At 34.9% G+C, this 21,977-nt stretch overlaps 1 protein-coding gene across 5 annotated transcripts in view; it reads right to left on the minus strand.

The window, feature by feature from the left end:
- Positions 1 to 10,430: 10,430 nt before the first annotated feature.
- PDCD10 (programmed cell death 10) overlaps positions 10,431 to 21,977 on the minus strand; it is a 51,094-nt gene continuing 39,547 nt past the window's right edge. For all 5 annotated transcript variants that reach the window (XM_004037966.5, XM_031009736.3, XM_031009737.2 and 2 more), the window contains 3 exons: positions 14,125 to 14,203; positions 13,744 to 13,826; positions 10,431 to 10,914 (listed from right to left, as the gene is read on the minus strand). In XM_004037966.5, the coding sequence (XP_004038014.1) occupies positions 10,833 to 10,914; positions 13,744 to 13,826; positions 14,125 to 14,203 (244 nt within the window). In that variant the 3' untranslated portion in view covers positions 10,431 to 10,832. The remainder of the gene's footprint in view (positions 10,915 to 13,743; positions 13,827 to 14,124; positions 14,204 to 21,977) is intronic.

Raw genomic sequence — 21,977 nt, forward strand, 5'->3', positions numbered from 1 at the left:
CTTGGGTCTCCAGCTTGCCAGCTTACCTTGAAGCAGATCTTGGAACTTATCAGCTTCTGTAATCACGTGAGCTAATTTCACTCTCTGGAGAACCCTCATACACAGTTCTACTGCCTATTCTCTATCCCATCTTCTACTGGGAGAATGCAGAGAGGGAACCAAGAACAAAATATAATAAGGATCGTCTCCTTAAAAGAAAGCAAATAGGGAGTGGGCTAATATTTTGGGAAGAAAGTCTCATTATGTGCCCAAAAATTTTGTGAGGAAATTAAAGCTCAGAAAGCTACCATTTATATAAGAGCAGACAGCTAATAAGAACCTGATTAGCTATCCCACCCACAGACACATTTTAGGGAAATAAAATTTACAATATAATTTCCATTTATGTATAGCCCTCCGGAAAAGTAGAACATCCTGGAAAAGGAACTCTCTATGTCTTTATATCTGAGTTGCTGTTTTCTTTATCTTCTGGGGTCTTTTCAGGAATATCTAATATATTAATATATGATCTTCATTTCTCACTGATTTCTGTTGTGTTATCCCTGCTATGCTGCAGTTCATTAATAAGCACTCACCATTTCTTTTGGCTGGCATCTCTCGTGCTCTCTCAATTCTTTGTGGAACTCATCTCCATTTGATTACGATACTTAGCTAACACTATCAACAATACACTTATTTCTGCTCTTTTCAAGAATACTATTCTTTTCAACCACCAGTGTCAGACTTTCCTTGCCCTGTTAGAATCCTGAATTCTATACTCCAAACAGGTACTGTCTTGAGTGGTGCTATGGACTGAATTACATTCCCTCAAAATTCATATGTTGAAACCCTAACTCCATATGTGATGGTATTTGAAGATGGGACTTTTGGGAGATAATTAGGTTTAGATGAGATCTTAAGGGTGGGGCCTTCATAACAGGATTGCTACCCTTATAAGAGATACCAGAGAGCTTTCTTTCTCCTGTCCCTCTCTCTGCCATGTGTGGGCACAGTGAGAAAGCTGTCTGCATGCCAGAAAGTGAACCCTCACCAGAACTCGACCATACTGGCACCTTAATCTCAGACTTCCAGCTGTCAGAACTGTGAGAAAATAACTTTGTTAAGACACCCAGTCTATGGTATTTTTTTACGCTAGCTCAAGCAGACTGATATAAATGGGTTTAGCCATCATTAATCACTGAGTTTTACTCAAAACGCACACTATTACATCATTTATCACAGTTGATTTAAATAGTGTCAGGTGACTAGAAATAGTTGTTGGACTTAATAGACATATTATTTCTTAATTTGAAACCCATGAATATCCCACTTTAGCCAACATGAGCATGCCATTGAGAACTTCCTCAGAAAGATAATTGTGTCCCAAGGTAACCCGCAAGTTAACAGCAAACACACCAGGAAAAGACAGTAATGGAGCTTATTTCCTACTCTTGTTGCTTATGAGAGAGAAGGGAAAAGGAAAAACTGAGAAGAGCCAATAACTTTCTGCTGAATCTGTCCTCCCAAGAGACAGCACAGGATAGTTTATCTCTAAGGGTCAGTCTTTTAATCCACAGGTTTCAGGAATTATAAATTTCACAAACCAGCAAAATTACTTTAAAAACTGGAAAAGAACCTTATAGCTCTAGAGAACAATGGTAGCTAATTTTGAATTTTCCCCACATCCTACTAAATGAAATGATATACAAACAAAGAGAATAAATTAAACTTTAGATGACCTATGCATTCACTATTACTAGGAGACAGAAAACACTGCAGCCTTCAAGTCACCTCTAAGCAGAGAAGAAAAACTCCAACAGAGAGCTCCTACTGCTCCCCTGATGCTGTAAGCCTGTAAGTGTGGAGAGTAGGCAAGGGAGTCTTAAGGGATTCTATGAAAAGGAGTACAGGGGACAGACGACTTAGACAAAGCAAAGGAAAAATTCTGCCTAAAAAGGGAAAGTGCAATATTAAAGTCCAAAATTCTGAACACAGGTGAGTACTTGATAGTTTACAACACTACTTACATATTAAGAAGCAAGACTGGAAGTGGAAGCTTTAGTGAAGCACTGCTTCCAGAGGACAATGAGGCAGTAAAAGGGAAGAATAAAATAAGAAGGAAAGATTAAATCTCTGGTGATATAAAAAGAACAAGGCATGCTGACCTCCTTCTTTTCCCATTATCAACACAATTCATTTCAGCTGATGAAAATCTCCATTTATCTAAAAGAAATTAAACAAAAACAAAAATACAAGAAGCCAATGAAAACTGTACCGGCACATTCCAACTAAATATTCTCGAGCATATTTAAAAAATTGGACTGAATCAGAAGTACAAGTACTAAAAACAGAGAATAAAATGCACAAAAATAACAAGAAATAAAATGAGAGTTGATTAAATGCAAGAAAGAAATAGAAAAATATATATAACAAAAATACAAATTAAACTACAAGGTGCTCCAAGAAGATATTTGGATAAAGTAATAGAGTCTTGAAGAAAAGCAGAAAAACAACCATGAACTATGATCACAAAAATGAGGTAGGCAAGGAGTAAAAATGGCCAGAGATAAAGTGATTGATATGGATGACAGGCAAAGAGGGTCCAACATATATTTAATTGATGACCCAGAAAGACAAAAACAATAGAATAAAACTAGTATTTTAAACTATAATTTAAGAAAACTTTCCAGAAATAAAAGACCTTGGGCCAGGTGCAGTGGCTCATGCCTGTAATCTCAGCACCTGGGAGGCTGAGGTAGGCAGATCGCTTGAGCTCAGGAATTCAAGATCACCCTGGGCAACACGGCAAAACCCTGTCTCTACAACAAATACAAAAATTAGCTAGGCATGGGGGCATGCACCTGTAGTCCCAGCTACTTGGAGGCCTGAGGCAGGAGGATTGCTTGAGTCTGGGAGGTCAAGGCTGCAGTGGGCCATGTTTGTGCCACTGCACTGCAGCCTGGGCAATAAAGACCCTGTCTCAAAAACAAACCAAAAAAAAAAAAAGGAGGACGAGGGAGGAGGAGGAGTAAAAAGAAGAGAAAGGAGGAGGAGGAAGAGGAGGAGGAAGAGGAAGAGAAGAAGAAAGGAGAAGAACAAAAAAGAAAGAAAAAGACAGAAGACGAAAGAAAGAAGAAAGAAGAAGTAGGCCACCTCTATTTACACACAGAAAATGTCCATCAAGTAGAGGGAAAACTGGCCTGGATTAATCCACAGCAATACATATCCTAACTATTAGACTCTGAAATTAAAGAAAAAATCTTAATTGCTTCTAGGCAAAAAGATGAAACAATTTTAAAACAAGAGAATTAGACTTGACAGCAGACTTACCAAAATAACATACAAAGCAGGCAACAGTAGAGCCATGTTTTCAAGAAACTTAAGGAAAGAAAACGTGAACCAAGGATATTATAAACAACCACAGTATTCTTTCAGTATCAAGACTATAGGAAAATCATGTTGAACACAAAAGAACTCAAAGAATACTGTATAGATGTGCCTTTCCTGAGGAATCTGCTAAAAGATGAACTTCATCTAACCAATACATGACTAAGAAAACTCTGGCAAAAGGACTGACAGTGAGCACTGCATATATTTAATTGAAAAGTTTGGACTGAAATAACGATGGGAACACAGGTAAAATAATAATATATAACATTCGATGTTCTGATGAAGTAGAAAAATGCAATTTAAAAAGTAAAGAAAAGGGAGAGAAAAAGAGAAAAGTATGAATGAGAACACTGACTATCATTTAGGTAACAGGTGAGAGTTAAAGGATATGTTTTAAAGACAACATAACTGACAGTAAAAGTAAAAAAAAAAAAAGCATTTAAAAGACTATAAAATATTAATACAAAGCAACCACTGGAACAAAAATGTAAATCTTCCAAACAAAATGTTGTAAAAAAGCAGAAACACACCAAATCTTGAAAGACACAGTAACTATGGCGTAGTACACACAAAAATTATTTTAAAAAATAACAGAATTAAGCCCAAACATGACAGACATTATCAATAAATGTGAATGGGTTTAACTCAAGGTCAAAAGACAAATTTCAAAAGTCATTAAATAAAACAAAGAAGGACACTTCTATGGTATTAAAATCCACATTTCACATTTAGGATGTAACAGGCATCTATACCACAATATGGCAACACTTACGTAAAACAGAAACTACAACAGATGCAAAAAGAACAAAGACAAACATACTACTAAAAGGAGACTTTAACATACAGTACAAGAAGACTGGTCAAGCAAACAAAAAACAAAGTAAAGATATATAAGAACTAAATAACAATCCATAAGGTAGATGTTTGAATACATACTGAATACTATATCCTAATAATAGAGATATACAATCTTAAATATACATACATTCACATGTATATTTAAAAGTTTTGAACATATATTAGGGCACAAAGAAAATATCAGCAGGAACTATAAGGCTAAATTATTACAAACAATACCGGTGATCGCAGTGCAATAAAAATAGAAATTAAAAATGAAACCAAAAAGGCCCTTCTACTTGTAAATTAAAGATATTCTGTTAAACTTAGCTCTTGGACAAAACAGGAAATACAAACAAAAATTACATAATTTCTGAAAAATAATGGTAATAAATGTATCTACGAGATACATTCTAAGCAGTAATCAGAAAAAAATCATAGCCTAAATACCTGTATAAATAAGAACTAAATTCTTAACTTGAAAGAACTAGAACAACAAAGTAAAATACAAAAAAGTCCAAAGAAGAAAATATTAGAACAGAAATTGAGATAGAAAATAGAAAAACAGTACATCAAATTAATGAGAAAAGTCCTGAAAAAAACCAAAACAATAAAACAAATGACTTGCTAGTTTAATTTTTTAAAAAAAGGGAGAAAGTGCAGATAGAATAAAAAATAACAAGGGAGAAATAACTATTGATATAGGGAATTTTTTAAAAAGATTACTTCAGTGGAAATACATTTGAAAACTAAGAGGAAATGGATAATTTCTTAAAAATATACAGTTTAGCAAACTGACCCCTTTAAGCCAAAAAACTTAAAGAAATCAATTTAAATAAAATAAATAAAGTTATCAAGAAATTAATTTCCAAAACCCACCAAACTCAGATGGTTTCACAGGAGAGTTAATCAATTTGACTACCAAAAAATAAATAAAAACTTTGCATGGCAAAGTAACACCATAAACAAAGTCACAATCACAAAAAAATAGAAAAATAGTCCTTGAAGATGTTTAACTTCATTCATAATATGCAAATTAAAGCAATAATGAGATATTACTTCCCACCTATCAGATTGGCAGAACTTCAAAAGCTTTACAGTATGTCACTGTTAGTGAAGTTGTGGGAAAACAGTCTCATGCATTGCTGGTAGAATCTGAAATGCCACAACCTTTATGGAAAGGCAATATCCAACAAACTACATATGCATATATACTTTGACTTAGTATTCAAGGATTGTAGTCTGAAGAAATACCTTAAACATAAATACATATGTAAGACGATTCATTGTAGCATTATTTGTATTTTGGTAAAATATTAAAAACTACTTAAATGCCCATAGATAGCAGATTGATCAGAAAAAACTATGGCACCTACATGCCATGGAATACAACAAAAGAGAAAGTGAGACAGAGAGAGATCTCTGAATTTACATGCAGTGATTTATGGAAACAGTAAGTAAAAAATAGAATATGTATAAGAGCATGTGAAACAGCTAATAAGCACACACAAAAAAGTTCAACATCATTGTTATTAGGAAAATGCAAACTAAAACTACAATGAGACACTACTTCACATTTACAAGAATGTCTATAATTTTTAAAAGCCATTAACAAATAGGATGTGGAGAAACAGGAAACCCTAATACATTGTTGATGGGGATGTAAAATGATACAGCCATTTAGAAAACAGTTTGGCCATTTCTTAAATAAATATAGATTTACCACACAACCCAGCAACTCCACTCCTAGGTATCTACCCCAAAATGAAAAGCCACTTTCAGAGACTTGCACGTTTATGTTCATAGCAGCATTATGCATCACTGCAAAAAAGAAAAAGGAAGTAGTCCAAAGGTCCATCAAAACGTAAATGGATAAAATATGATATATAATAAAATACTATTCAGCAATAAGAATAATGACAGAAATGCCTATATATGCTATGACACGGATGAACCTCAAAAACAATGTTATGCAAAACAAGCCAGATTCAAAAGATATTAGATGATTCTGTTTACACGAAATGTCCAGATAAGAAAAATCTATAGGGACTGAAAGTAGATAGTGGTTCCCTGGAGCTGGAAGAGGAAACAAGGATTAACTGTAACTGAGCATATTTTATAGTAATGTTGCAAATATTTAGTAAGACCGTGGTCAAGTTATACAACTCTGTAAATTTATCAAATGTCACTGAATAGCATAGACTTAAAATGAGTAAATTTTATGGCATTAAATTATACCTCAATAATGTTTAAAGGAACATATATGTGAATTTCATGGTATGCAAATTATGCATCAACAAAACTGTTTTAACAAAGAATGTGTATGTAAGGTGACCTGCCATCTCAGTTTGCCTGATTGTCCCAGTTTTAGCACTAAAAGTTCTGTGTCCCAAGAAACCTCTCAGTACCAGGCAAACTAAGATGGCTGGTCTCCCTTCAGGTAGGCTACCTTTTGTATAAGAAAGAATGGAAAGAAAACATACATTTATTGTTTTCCTCCATAAAGAAGAAGCCTCAAAAACCAAAACCAGTGAAGTTGGATACCTACAACAGATGGGAATGGGGCAGAACAGATATGAGAGATATGAGAGAAAGTTATATGTTTTGGTAAGGTTCTAACTTCCAGAAGCGTGTTATAGCTCCATAAATTTTTAAAATAAAATTATATCAACAAGAATGGGAGGAGTTTGGGAGAAAGAGTTTAAACCTGAAGGCAAATTGAGAAAATGAACTCAATTGTCTTTCAAATAACATAATCACAGTGAAGGAGAAAAAAATAATACAAATAATTTATAAATGCACAATGTAGCCATTATCCTTAATCTTGAGCAAGATATAGGTAGATAACTGCAAATAAATCTTGTTTTTACAGTGATATAGGCAAAAGCAATTCTAAAATTATTTCAGATACATTATAGAATAGAGTGAACAAATTGATTGATTTTTGGGGGAATCCAGGACTTTTGAGGAAGGAGTGACATAGAAATATGGAATAGCGAAGATAAGAAAGAATCCTGTGATAATAGACTGAAATTGGAGGCACTGGTATAAACTCATTTCTGAAATCAAACATAACATGTATATAAACACATGTAAATGCTACCTGACATGCATATCTTGAGTGTTAATGTAGAGTCATGTCTTGATATCTATGGGGGATTGGTTCTAGGACCCCGGAGGATACCAAAGCCTGAGGATGCTCAAATCTGAGGATGCTCATGGCCCTTAAACAAAATGGCATAGTATGTGAATATAACCTATACACATTCTCCCATATGCTTTAAATCACCTCTAGATTACTTATACCTGATACAATGTAAATGATACGTAACAGCTGTTATACCGTATTTTTAAAATTATCATTGTATTATCTTTTATTGTGTTGAATATTTTCGATCCCCAGTTGGTTGAATCCAGGGATGTGGAATCCACATATGCACAACCCATGGATACAGAGGGCCAACTGTACATACTTGACTTTTCTAGTTCTGTCTGCTGAATAGCCTAGAAACAGACATCCAGTAGCAATGAGTATATCCAGCATCCAGATCTAGGTGTCTAATATTCCCTAGGGTTCTACGGAGAAATTACTGACTCTAAATCCTGGAATATCTTTTATATAACCTATGAAGTGCTTCAAACAAACGACAGAGGATATCACAAGGACATGGGAGCCAGCTCAATAGTTTCTACTGACCAAATCTAAGGCAACTTGAGCATCAAAGTAAGTATGGTAAAATTAATTTAAAAAAAACATTAAAAAGCATGAGTTTATAACAATAACAGATGTAAAAATGAGATGGATATAGATGGATGAATGAATGGATGGATCAGGGGAGAAAGGAGGGCTCCTGCTTACAATAAAATATTAATTGCCAACTGGTACATGTGGAAAGAATGCTGAAGTTGAAGACTGAATAATCAAGAATCATCAATGCATGCTAAATCCTGGATGAAAATGTTGTTAGCATGGACTTAAGAGAGTCTCCCACAGGTTGCTTATTCACTGCCATGTAAAACACAATAACTATACATTGGAGAAACTGAACACTACCTTGATCAGGTGATCAAAATTAGCATCACCAATAAGACGGACATTGTGTGCCCCCAGTATCATACCATGATGACATAGTACCATCAACAGAGTGTTCTCGCCAAGAATGCATACCTTAAATCCGATTCAATGCTATAAACGACCAAGGTGGCCATGGAAATGATCCACAGTAAAGGAGACTTAAGGAAGGACATGAAAAAGCAAACAATAAAATGAAGAGGGTAAAATCTGAATAATAGTTGAATCTTAAAGGACATACAGATGTTCTTTGCACTACTCTTACGCTTGCAAATTTTCTGTAAATTTGAAATTATTTCCATATAAAACGTTTAAATCAATTAAGACAGCTCAATAACGAGTTCTCAACCTGTTTTGCCTGATTAGGCTTTTAAAAGTCATTTTAAAAAAACTGACTCTACATTTTTTACAAGTGTGGAAAGACAGTATTTTAAACATCTAAAACAGCAATAATCTCCATGATCCTTTAAAATGAGTACAGTTAGATTTATGAAAAAACAATCACATTGCTCTAATTGTTCTCATTTTCCTGTGGACCAGGGAGAGGTTTCTTAAATTGGTGTTTGGGAACTAATATCCCAAACAAGACGTATTTTCAGTAATAGAGGGAGTACAGTTCAGTGGAAAGAACATGGAATCTGGACACAAATTTAAACTCGGGCCCCAGCAGTTACCAGCTGTGTACCCTAAGCTCTGTCAGTTTCCTCAATTGTAAGATAGCTAAATCATAGGACTGTTAAGAGAATTATGTAAATGTAACTAGTGCTTGACACAGAGAAGGTGTTCAACAAATTTGTTTTCCTCCTCTTCCTTTCCTCTGAAGCCACTTTTCTGTTCTCTGGAAATGAATCTAACTGGGGCCACTCTGGCCTTCTTTTAACACAAACTCAGCCCTGTTGGAAGGATCACATAAGAAACTAAAGTACTCTAAGAATAAGCCTCCTTTGTGGAGGAATATTTCATGAAAACAGAAGGCAGAGATAATGGATAGTAGAATAATATGGAAGGCTTATAAAAACAGGTGATTTGAGGCATGTCTGGTAACTTGAGTTCTTTTAAAGGAGGGTAAAGACAGCAGGAGTGATGATGTTAGATAATGTTAGAAATGATGTTTAAAAAGTCTGCTGCAAATAAAACAGTGTCTTTTTTCTTCATATATCCACAAGTCTATTCGGCAAATGATCACCCATCTATCACCAAGAGTGAATGATAGTTTATGCCAAAAATAAATAAAGATCAGCATTCTATTTGTCTTACTGGCTACATATCTTTGAAGAAAAAAAAAAAATCAAGTCAGTAAAATGTTCATTAATTAAGAGATTTCATCCAATTTTCATCCAATTGCCTATTTTTTTTTTTGCTCCTTTCAACATATTTTCATTTACATTTAACAGGATGTTTTACTTTTATGGTGCCAATGATAATTCTTTAAAAATCTGTTTTTTAAAATGGAGAAAAAATAAAATAACTGAGTTGCATAACAGCAAAAAAAATATACTGCCAACAGAAACTTAGTTTAACGTCTAAAATCTTTATAAAAGATAAGCAAATTCTGATTTTTTCCCTTTATTTTATAATTGAAAAATGAAACCACTTAACATGAACACTCGATACATAATTTCCTTAAAACTTCTCTATGGTGAAATAAAACTGTACCTAGTTGAAGAGTGTATATAATATTAACACTCATGACAATTTCAATCCAGCCGTTGATATAGCTTCAAATTACTATTAATTGTGGCTATTTTTTGGGAAAAAATTGTGCAAAGCTTATGAGGGCCCAGTATACGAAAGGCTTAATTTTTAAGAGTCAAATCTACATTTGTCACAAGAGTTCAAAAAGTGGCATTATAGTGCAAAAACACTAGAAAATGCTATCTCTTACTCATAAGTCGTTTAAAACAGGTTGGAAATCATATAAAAATACTCAGTACCTTATAAGTAATTAACAAAAATATTTCCATTGACTACTCTGTGTCCAAAGTGATTAACGACAAAAATAGAAATTCTTGCTTTATTATTTGATAAACTGCTGATAAGCTCCCATTAGAAGTTTTTTAGACATTACACCAAGTTGTCTTGGTCTTCTGTTCATATATATATATATATATATAAACACATATATATATGCATTTTTTCAAGTAAAGAAATGTTTAACAGATGTAAACTATTTATTGAATATTTGCCACCAAATATTGTTAAATACATTATCTTGCAGCATATCGCTTTCAAGTTAAAATGTCAGAAACAAACACCAATATTTACAATTCTTTTAAGGAATGTTATATAATGACACATTAAGGCGTAAATTCTTTTGGCTTATAATTCTTAAAAGAATGATAATAGCAAAAGTGATGCAAAATCTTCAGTGTGAGATTATGATTAAGCTACATTTTACAAAAATATGGTGTAAGATGGCAATAATCCCATTCAACATCCTGGATTAGATCCCTTCAGGAGGGACTGATAATTTATACAGTCAAACTTTAAAATTTACAGATAAAGGCAGTTCAATACTGCCACTGAGAAGTACATCTCTTAACATATACAACTTTCAGGCCACAGTTTTGAAGGTCTGAAGTATTAAGTTGGTTTGATGAATTAGTCGGTTGGCACTTACGAACACATTTATTGCCCTGTTTAAAAAGAAAAGAATAAGCATTAATTTCATCCAAAAAATTCACCCTTTTAAGATTTATACTATTAACAGTAGCAATGGAATCAATTTTAGAAAAAAAAAAAGACAAGTTAGTATTATTAAAACTTTTATTCCAATTTAGGATATGATAGTCTTGCATCATTTTAAACTATCTAGTAATTACTGCCCCCTGGTGGTTCTAACTGGTAATAAAATGTTGGAGGACTGCTAATGATAGCGCCTCAACAACCAGTTCATTTATAGGTGGAACAAGTTAACTGGCCAAAAGGAGAATTCAGATGTGGTCTCCAGCTGTGGTTTCATAGAAGTTAACAAGTAAAATCCAGCAGAGTATCATAATCTCAAAATTTGTAATTAATGGGCATAATACTCAAGAAAAATCTAATTACTTCCAATCTGATTCATCCCAATCTCTTTATCTCCTTAAAAAAAGGTAGAAATTCTAAGCTACAAACTACTACAAACTACTTTTACTATAAACATACTTTTAAAACAAAATAATCATGCAGTTTCAAAATCTGGGAGCTGACAACATATAAAAATATATTCTTTAAAACTGGCTTTGAGCCCCACCACATTCTCCTAATGGCTCATCTTCATGCAGCTGGGATTCAGAGATGATGCCCTAGTCCCACTGTGTGGCCTCAACAGTTCCCTAGTATCATATCTAGCATGTACCCGCATCCTACTAGACATTTCTCAAAAGAGAAGGCCCAGGGACTGGACCTGGTGGCTCGCACCTGTAATCCCAGCACTTTGGGAGGCCAAGGTGGGCGGATTATGAGGTCTCTTGGAGAGTGAGACCAGCCTGGCCAACATGGTGAAACCGTGTCTCTACTAAAAATACAAAAATTAGCCGGGCATGGTGGCATGTGTCTATAATCCCAGCTCGGGAGGCTGAGGCAGGAGAATTGCTTGAACCCAGGAGCTGGAGGTCGCAGTGAGCCCAGATCCAGCCTGGGCAACATAGCAAGACTCTTGTCTCCAAAAAAAAAAAAAGAGAAGGGCCAGGAAGAAATAGCTGAATCAATGCAAATCCATCCCCCTACTGAAAGATGGCCTACAGATCAGGTTCTATCAATAATTTTCTGTTTTGAGGAAACAGGTATAAAACTCAAGCACATTATTGATACACAAAGAACTGGAATTTTAAAAAGCTGCTGAATGGAGAGAAAGTAGTAGCAACGACACTGAATCCATATGCAGAGTAAATAATTTCAATTAATTAATGAAAATTAGTCTCTAAATTGATGTCTACCTTTCATTGTGCTTATTCCATAATAGTAATTAAAATCAGAAATAATAATCCCATCATGTAAATTATTATTTTAATGTGCTTTTGGTTATTTGAGCTTAGCATAAATCAAATAAAAGTTTATTTTCAAAACACAAATGCCAGCTTATTAAACTAAGTCATCAAGGAGCATTTAGACAAACCTGTGTACGGAACACCACCACAAAACAAGTAATAAAATTTAGCTCGATATCTCTAATTCATAATATAAATGTAAATACTTCAACCTGTTTGACCTGTTAAAAATGACTCTGAAAATTAACAGAATTCTAATGTATTTTTATCATTTTTAAATATTACTACAATAATACTGTAATGATGTGACATGAATATAGAGATCTTAAAACCTGAATAGCAGGATGGAATGACTGAGGTATCTATTTACTTTTCTGACTTTAAGCACTGTTAAAAAATAATCTTGTTCAAAAAATTCTCACATTTGACTTGAAGTGCAAATAACTACCTATACGGCCAGACTTTCCATCAGTTTATACATTATACGTATGCATGTATGTATGTTAAAATATATAAAATCTCTTGGTTTTCTATAGTGCATCACAACCAATTATATATAAATTTAAAAATAATGTCCAATTTACATTTTAGTATATTTCCTATTTTATAGAATGATGCTGTGAAAGCCTCTTTCCAGGACAGTGGGTCAAAACCCTTACAGCACTTTAAAAACATCTGGGGCACTTTTACAAAATATCTAAACCCTGACTCCACTCCCAGCCAACTGAATCAGAATCTCTGCAGGTGGGGCCTAGGCAGTGGGAATTTTTAAAAAACTGTCCTCAAGTGACTCTAATGCACAGAAAGGATTGACAACTATTGCTTTAACTTTAGTGCAGTAGTTCTCAATAGACCTGTAATGTCAGTATCACCTGAAAATTTCTAAGAAATGCAAATTCTTAGGCTCCATCCTAGACCTACGAAATCAGAAATTCTAGAAGTGGGACCCTCAAGCAATTTGCAATTCGACTGTAACAAGTCCTCCAGATGACTCTGATGCCACTAAAGTTTGAGAACCACTGTTTCAGGAGTGTATAAAGTAGGCCAATGAACTAAAATTGCTTTTACATTTTTAAATGGTTAAAAAACAAAAGAAGAATATTATATGACAGGTAAAAATTATTTCAAGATACTGAAATTTGAATTTTGTATAAAGTTTTATTAAAACACAGTCACACCCCCTTGTTTGTACATTGTCTATGGCTTGTTTCTGTAATACAACAGCAGAGATGGGTGGATAACGGCAACAGGCCCACCAAATCTAACATAAGTACTACCTGGCTCTTTTCAGAAAGCGTCTGATAACTCCTGTTCTAGAAAGGAGTTATGGCTAGATTAGCAACCATTCATTTTCTATTGTTAATGGTCTGCCTTCATTATCAGTTGCCTGGAGTACTAATAATAAAGTAAAAGGGCTTAATTTATGTGGTTTTCACATCATATAAAACCACATAATCTATTTAATTTTAAAAGTAAAGGATAAATTACAGTACTTACTTGCCATCTTTAAAATACGTTTTCAGAGTATCACTGAAACTTTTGGAGTACTTTACAAATTCTTTCTTTTGGTGTTCAAGTGCCTACAGTCACAAAATATAATAAGAAATAAAGTACTAAATAAGAGAAATAATCACAAAAGCCAAAGGCAAGGACAAGAGATTACACAGGATATGGGATGCACTTTATATGAATATTACTAATAAGCAATTGTGGAGTACTCACTTTTAAATAAAAAGGCATATTTAAATTCAAGAATAAACTCAATGGTTAATGACACAAAACTATTTCCAACAATCAATCTTATTTTTAAGTCAATAAAACAACTAGGCATAAACCAACATCTAGGGTGTCAACTAGCAAGGCTTCTACTAAACGTACCCTGCGGTTCTGGTATTGATATTTCTTGAAGACATTATTCACTGTATCAAGAAGTTCTTTTATTGCACTAGCTATATCCCTGTTGGGAAAAGAATAAAGAATATCAGCTACATTTGAAAGAAATTTGTGAGAGAAAAGAACATCAGCTACATTTGAAAGAAATTAAGTACACTCTTAATCTAATCACAGTACACTCTTAATTATGTTAAGCGCAATCACTTCAAGAACAGCCAGCCTTTTCGGCTAGCTGGTTGGAGTGGGGATTTTAGCCTGTACCCCTCTGTAATCCTGATTCTCTTGCACTGCTGACCAAAGGCTGCCAACCAAGACCAACTTTCTCAAATCAATCACATTTCATTAAGCGTTCCTTACTCAAATTTATAAAAAGATAAACATTACCTATGCCTGTCTTTTCCCATTTTAAAATTTTTCTTTGCTCTGGCTAATGTAGCTAAATTCAAGCTACTACTTTCTCTACTTTTGTTATTTGAACAAGGAACAATTTTATAATATTCTGCATTACATATAACTCAATTCTGTATTTAACAATGCTGTATGCTAGATACCTATTAGTTTTGATGTTTAACATAAAATATTTCCTCCTCAGAAAATATTCCTCTCCCCTGAGGAAATATTCCTCCTCCCTTACTCTTTTACAGACACTTTTAGCTTCTATCTAGCAGCCAAATATCCTCCTCTTTCAAACACTTACTGTCAGTCACTATTCCCTTTGGAAAATATTTAAATTACTAGAGGAGACAACATCACAATATTCTTCCACTTTAACCTTCCCAGCAATCATCCTTTGACTATATATGCATCATCACCTCCCTCCCCTTTCTAAAGAAAAAAAAGAAGAAATCAATAATTCTCATTTGAGTTGACTGTTCTTCCTATCCATGCACCATTTTTTCTGAACTTTTTTTTGCCTTTCTAACTAGCCCCTTTTGATTTCCACATTTTAACCTCATAGCAATTTTTTTCTGCCAAATTGAACTTGATGTAATTCTGCATTCTCAAATAGTCTCACATTCTCTGCGACAAACCTTTTTCACAGCCATTCTCTTAGCTGTTAGTCACAACAAAAACTTCAAATGCAATGCAACTGTGAAGAAATGAATAAGATGGAAATCTGCACCATCCTAAACGTAACATTTTATTACTAATACTAATTACAAATGCCAGATTTCAGTTATTTCCTATCTAAAACATTTCAACATTCCTATTTCAAGGGGAAAAAAACCTCAGTGTCCAGGTTTCTGTGTGCATGTGGGTGTTTCCCAGCATATTTTTCAGTAAATAAGCCTGTAGAAATTTTAAGAATTAAAAGCATACAGAATTTTGATATTTTTTAAAAAAGTATTTTAGAGTACTCTGAAGTAGTAATTCCATTTTCATTGATTATTTCAATAATATTTTACTTATTACCTCTCTCAGGTCAAACACTGGTAGTGGGCTGAAACACTGAAACATTACATATTCAAGTAGGACAGTAAGTCTTACATAAATGTTATCTAATTTTTTTTGCCTCTGGTTTAGTAACAGCAGTTTTTAATTAGATAACTATTCCTTTCATTTATGGCTTAAGTTGAATCTTTGTATATTGTTGTGATGGACATAAACCCACTATTGTTTAATAAAATGCTGTCATAGGACTATTCTGTGAGAAAAATTACAATTTCAACAAATAAAAAATGTCAAATCTCTAAATATGCAAGCTTCTCCAAATCCACAATGGAGTTATTTAAAATGGAATATAATGGAGCAAATTACATAGTGATCAGACAGAAGTTTATATAGTCTCACTTTGTAGCGTATTTCAATATTCTGCTAAAGAGGAATAAAATGTGTTTCCGGGGCTAGTCATCAAAATGAACGTATGTTTCATATACAACAACAGTGGCTAGATTCTACAAGTCAAAAGAGTGGGTCTGAAACATGTTGCCTCATGCACCTAGGGAGACAAAAACACAAGGGGAGAAGAAGGGAGGGTTTTGCTGGACAAAAAAAGAGAGACCTGCTGATAAATACTGGAAATCTCTATTTTAAAAGGGGGTGGGGGGAGGCGCAACTCCTCAGGTGACTGCTGATGAGTCAGGTTTGAAAACTTGGAGCTAAGGTTTAATGCCTTATTGGAACAGAGCTCTCTGTCAACCAAGGCCATTTATTCCTAAGCCTCCGTTTGGACACGAGGCAAAAGACTGTTAAATGCCTACCAAATTGTAGAAAAAATGTTCTCTAGAAACAATCTGTAGCAATGTATGTCAAATATTATGTTATCCATATGTACACAGAAAATTATTTTCATTTATGGCACCAAGGTGTGCACATAGGGAAGCTAAATTATATTAGTAACTACCAGAGAGTTTGTTTCCTACGAGAGAAAATACCAGCACAAAAAAACCACTACAGACAATTAACCAGATAAAGAACTGAGAAAAAACTTGAGGGTAAAATAAATATCGCATAACTAATGAATGCGGCTTGGTGCAGATGAATTCTGTGATAAGAGGCAGATAGTATGAGTAGAAGGAGAAGGAACTTAGCAATTTGCACCAACCTAATAGCGCAGCTTTGCAAAACATACACTGAAAGGCAAAGGCTTCAGATGAAACGTAAACATACATCTTATCAAAAAACTGCAATAGAGAAGTAGAGTTTCTAATCATGCCACCCAAATTTGCATGATACACGTTTATGCAAATGCACTAATGAAAGGGAATCCCTGTGCTTTATGTTGAGTTTGGTTTAGACTGGAAAACTCTGAAAAAATCTATTCTGAACCCTTCATGAAAACTCCTAACTTAAAACAAATAAACCTTGCTGAATTTTAGCCTAAGAATATGCAAATGCAGATTACAAACAGTAAATAAATGCCTGGCTTTTTTATTTTGGTCTGTTAAATCACGAGTCTCCACTAGTTTTCCATTAGTTGAGATGTATTGGACTTCAAAAAAATACAAATTAATTTTATAACATATTTGCATAGCTCAAATGTACTCAGGCACACACATTCATTGATCAAAAGGCCTTTTGAAATATTTGCTGGATCATTTTTCCTTATCAACTCCATTGAGAAAAGGGAGGAAAATCCTCATTTCACAAGGTTATTATAGCATGTACTGTTGAATGTATGATAGGTTCTGTGCTAGGCACTTCATGTACATCATTTCTTTCAATTCTCACAAGTCATTACCCTCATTTTCAGAGGCACAAACTAAAATGACAGAAGTTAAGCAACTTATATCCAAGGTTACATAGCTAATGTTGGAACAGAGATTCAAATCTAGGTCTGCTAATATATTCAAAATTGCCTGAATATTTATTAGCTGTCAGGATTCTTTTTTACTTGTACTTTGATATAATCTATAGCATCACCTATAGTACTTGGTGTAATACGTATATGACATATGCTTATTGAAAAATGTTGCTAAAATGAATAAAGGGGATAACTACCTTAGATATAAGAAAGTAAAATACTGGAGAAACGCCTGAAGAAGAAATCATTTTCTATTTTAGTGCAATTTTATCCACTAATTTGTCAATTAATAATGGTAAGAACATACATGAAAATGTACCAATATATGACAGTGATACAAATAATTATACTTTAGCCTATCTATGCTATTCATATGTGATTGAATTTTAGTCTCAGAAATAACATACATATCAACAAACTTGCCAGGGCAAATTATCCCTCCTCAACTGGTTAGGAAGTAAATTTTCATTGCCACCATTACTCTTAATTCAATTGTGCTAAATTAGTACACTCTAGAAAACAGAACTGAAGTATTATTACTCCCTCATAAAGAAAACAACACCCTAAAGAAAGCCTCTGTCAATGACTATGGACAAGACCCTTAAGCTCAATTTCCTTATGACTAAAATGTGCTGCTAATAATGTGGTTTTCAAACCGCAGCTCCCTAGAGTCACAGACGGTTTAGCAGAGACGTCTCAGGGACTCTGTAGGGGGAAAGAGGATGTCAAAGTGACAGGATGAGGGCTCTGGGCCTACATTTCTATCCCAGTTTCAACCACAATACTGTTATCTCTCTCACGTACTGGCATTCTATGTTAAAATATCCTTTTTCACATTTCTTTCAAATGGCAGAAACTCTATTTTTCAATCTCCAGATTACATCAACATTGGAAGTCTGTGATTGGGAAACAGCAGTGAACACCTGGCATTAGATTGCCTGGGTTCAAATCCAGCTCTACCACTTAATAGGTAAGTTCTGTGGCCTTACCTAATTTTCTGTGCCTGCTTCAATTTCCTCACTTGTTACTGGGTTGTTGTGATAAGTAAATAAATGTAAAGTGATTAAAATAGTGCTTAGCATATAATAAGTCCTATATAAATGATTGCTATTAAGATGACATTGATTATATAAACCTACTTCGATGATCTGAAGCAAAATCTGCTGCAAATATTATTTTAAATGTCAAATCTTCATAGAAATGTGTCATGGCTCATCAACAAGTACACGATTATCAAAGCAAATGAAAACTTACCAAATTATTTCAAAACTTTAGAAATAAATAGTCTAAACAACTAAGTTTGGGATCACTGACAATTTATCCTTTTACAGGCCAAACATGTTTACTTTAACTATACAGGGCGAGTATCCCTTAAACAAAATGCTTGAGACCAGAAGTCTTTAGACCTGGGGATGAGGCCCAAGTATAAACATGAAATTCATTTATGTTTCATAAAGTGCATTCATATATGCATATATTTTGCGCATACAACAAAGTTTTGATTGTGTTTTGACTACAACCCATCCGTCACATGAGGTCAGATGTGGAATTTTCCACTTATGGTGTCATGTCACGGTGCTCAAAAAGTTTTGGATTTTGGAGCATTTAGAATTTGATATTCAAATTAGGGATGCTCAACTTTTACCAGATTAAAAATAAAACTCCATGAACAGTTGATTATCTTCCTCCTTCACATATTAAAAGTAGAAAAGGAAGCTGGGGCTTTCCTATAGGAAAGGTAAAATACAAAACCCTTAGGCCGGGCGTGTTGGCTCACACCTGTAATCCCAGCACTTTGGGAGGCCAAGGCAGGCAGATCACAAGGTCAAGAGATCGAGATCATCCTGGCTAACACAGTGAAACCCCATCTCTACTAAAAATACAAAAAATTAGCCAGGCATGGTGGCGGGCGCCTGTAGTCCCAGCTACGCTGGAGGCTGAGGAAGGAGAGTGGCATGAACCCGGGAGGCAGAGCTTGCAGTGAGCCGAGATGGCGCCACTGCACTCCAGCCTGGGCGACAGAGCAAGACTCCGTCTCAAAAACAAAAACAAAACAAACAAAACAAACAAAAAAACCCTTAGTGTTTGTCCCCTGTGACACAGATTTTGGCTATTCAATTAAAAGCCTTTTTTATATTCCTGGCCCTTAATTATTGTCAAAGAGTAGGGTCATTCCTTGATAGCTGGGTTGCATACCTATCACAAACCATTATTTTCTATGGGACATATTCCTCTCTTTATGTGACTCAAAAGAGAGCATCCAAACTAGCTAGGTATCCAAACAAGCTAAAATAGCATTTCTCAATGTGAATGACAAAGAATACTATTTTCAAAAGATGAATGTTTTTTCTTTCATAATTGAGATTTCATCGGTTGTGTTGAGGATCAGTACACAGACATTTCAACTTGTACACAATTCTGAACATACGTACTGCAAAATCTAAAAAGTCACGTATCATTATTATTCTTTAAAGTTATTCCAGTGACTTTCCAGCTTACAACTGAGGCAAAATTTCCTTAAAAGGCTATCAAGTACCAGTACCTTCAAATGTTGACAAGCTGTCACATACGTCCCACCAATTCACAATTTAATAGCATATACACTATATACTTTAATCTTTCACAGCACATTAACAAAGTTATTAGAAAAACAGGACTACCATGACCAAAGATGTTACAGAGTGCACACAATTCTGATAGGGAGAGCCAGGTTCAAGGAGTGGTTTGCCCAAGGAAACAATTCCACTAAAAAACAACATGAAGAGTAGAAGTAATTTAAGGCCAGGTGTGGTGGCTCACTCCTGTAATCCCAACACTTTGGGAGGCCAAGGCAGGAGGATCACTTGAGCTCAGAGGTTAGAGACCAGCTTGGGCAATGCAGGGAGACGTGGTTATCTACTAAAAATTTAAAAAAAAAAAAAAAAAAATTAGCTTGGTGTGGTGGTGTACACCAGTAGTCCTAGCTACTCTGGAGGCTGAGGTGGAAGGACTGCTTGAGCTCAGGAGGTTGAGGGTGCAGTAAGTTATGATCATGCCACTGCAGTCCAGCCTGGGTGACAGAGTGAAGTAATTAAAAATGTTCAAGACATTAAATGCAGGACTGCGACTCCACTTTGCCATTTAGTATGCTTTATACTATAGGATATAAAAACTAACCACCCATCTATGGAATGTTAAGCTGACACCCATAACAGTCAAGGCCTCCCATAATTCAATATCCAACATTATTTTCCCATTGTACCAAAAAATAACCAGCAAATTAAATTATTTCACCTCTTTAAAAAAAAAAGCATTTACACTTAAAAAATGGAATGCAGTGGAATTCCCTCCTTAAATGTTTCTAGAGCTAATAAAAAACATTAGAGCTACTAAAAAACATGCATTTACAACACAGTTGATAAAAATATTCTCCTGGATTATGTAAGAAAAGAGCCGGGGAACCACTGATAAGACATGGTATGCGATATTAATCAGACTGGGCTTCTTTCTCTCCTGCTTCAGAGGCTGGACTCTCTTCAGTTTTAGTTTTTCTGTTTTCTGCAGGTAAATCTTTATTCTTAGCCACTTTGGCTTGTTTTCACTTTCCTACTCTTTTCTCTTTTGTTTGCACTTTTTGGCCTGAAGATTTATCTTTTCCTGCTACCTTTTGGGGCTTCAATTTCCACTACTGAAAGAGCAGGTTTAGCTGACAACCACATCAATCTCCTTTTGGGATCTTCCCTCACTGTCCCATCAGCTGAGCTGACCATCCTCTTGGGCATCCTGGAAGTGGGGAAGGCGCATATCAGATGCATGTGGGCCATCGCATGTTGAGGGCCTTCACGAAGCTGGGCTGCCTGGCTGCTGCCACTCCTCCCACTGCCCAAACTCCAAAAGATGAATGTTACCATTTATTCCAAGTGAGTCTCCTTAGGTTCTTCAAAGTTACCACATATGTCACAGCCTCTTCCAGAAAAAGACCTGCGCTAAATCTTTTCTCCCCAGCAATATCTACCTATGGTTTCACCAAAACCATGCATTGATAGTGACACTGCAAGTATTCCCAGCTTTCTTTGTTTTTTATCCACTGAGGCTGAAGAAAATTATCAGACTTTCTAGTTTAAAGATAGTTATGTAGGGATTATGTTTTTACTCAATCCCCTACCCTCTCACCCTTCACTGTACTCCAGAAGAGTGTCCCTGGTCTGAGAACTACTGCTCTAGGATGACCCTTCTTGCTGCTGCTCACCAGCCAGCCTTCTGGCCCCATGAGTATTCTTGGTCTTATTTAACCTATATCCCCCAAAGGCAAGGATTTAGAGGCTATTTGGTCAGTCTTAGAAAACACTACTCATGCCTAAGAGTACATTACTTACCTTAATGACTGCTGCTATTTCTGAAATAAAAACTATTTTGGTATATCTTACTACCAATCTCTAGGATATATCCAGTTTCTCTATTCATTTATCTGACATTTATATCTTCCCATCATTTATGTAGTTCAAACTACATTCCAGTTTACGCACATTTCATTGTTGTTTTAAAATTAAACATTCTAAAAAATGCTGTACTCTGAAACCAAACGCCATAAAGTTAATAAAATGTGGTATTTAAA

This window comes from Gorilla gorilla, chromosome 2 (genome assembly GCF_029281585.2).
Source record: "Gorilla gorilla gorilla isolate KB3781 chromosome 2, NHGRI_mGorGor1-v2.1_pri, whole genome shotgun sequence".
NCBI classification, from domain to species: Eukaryota; Metazoa; Chordata; class Mammalia; order Primates; family Hominidae; genus Gorilla; species Gorilla gorilla.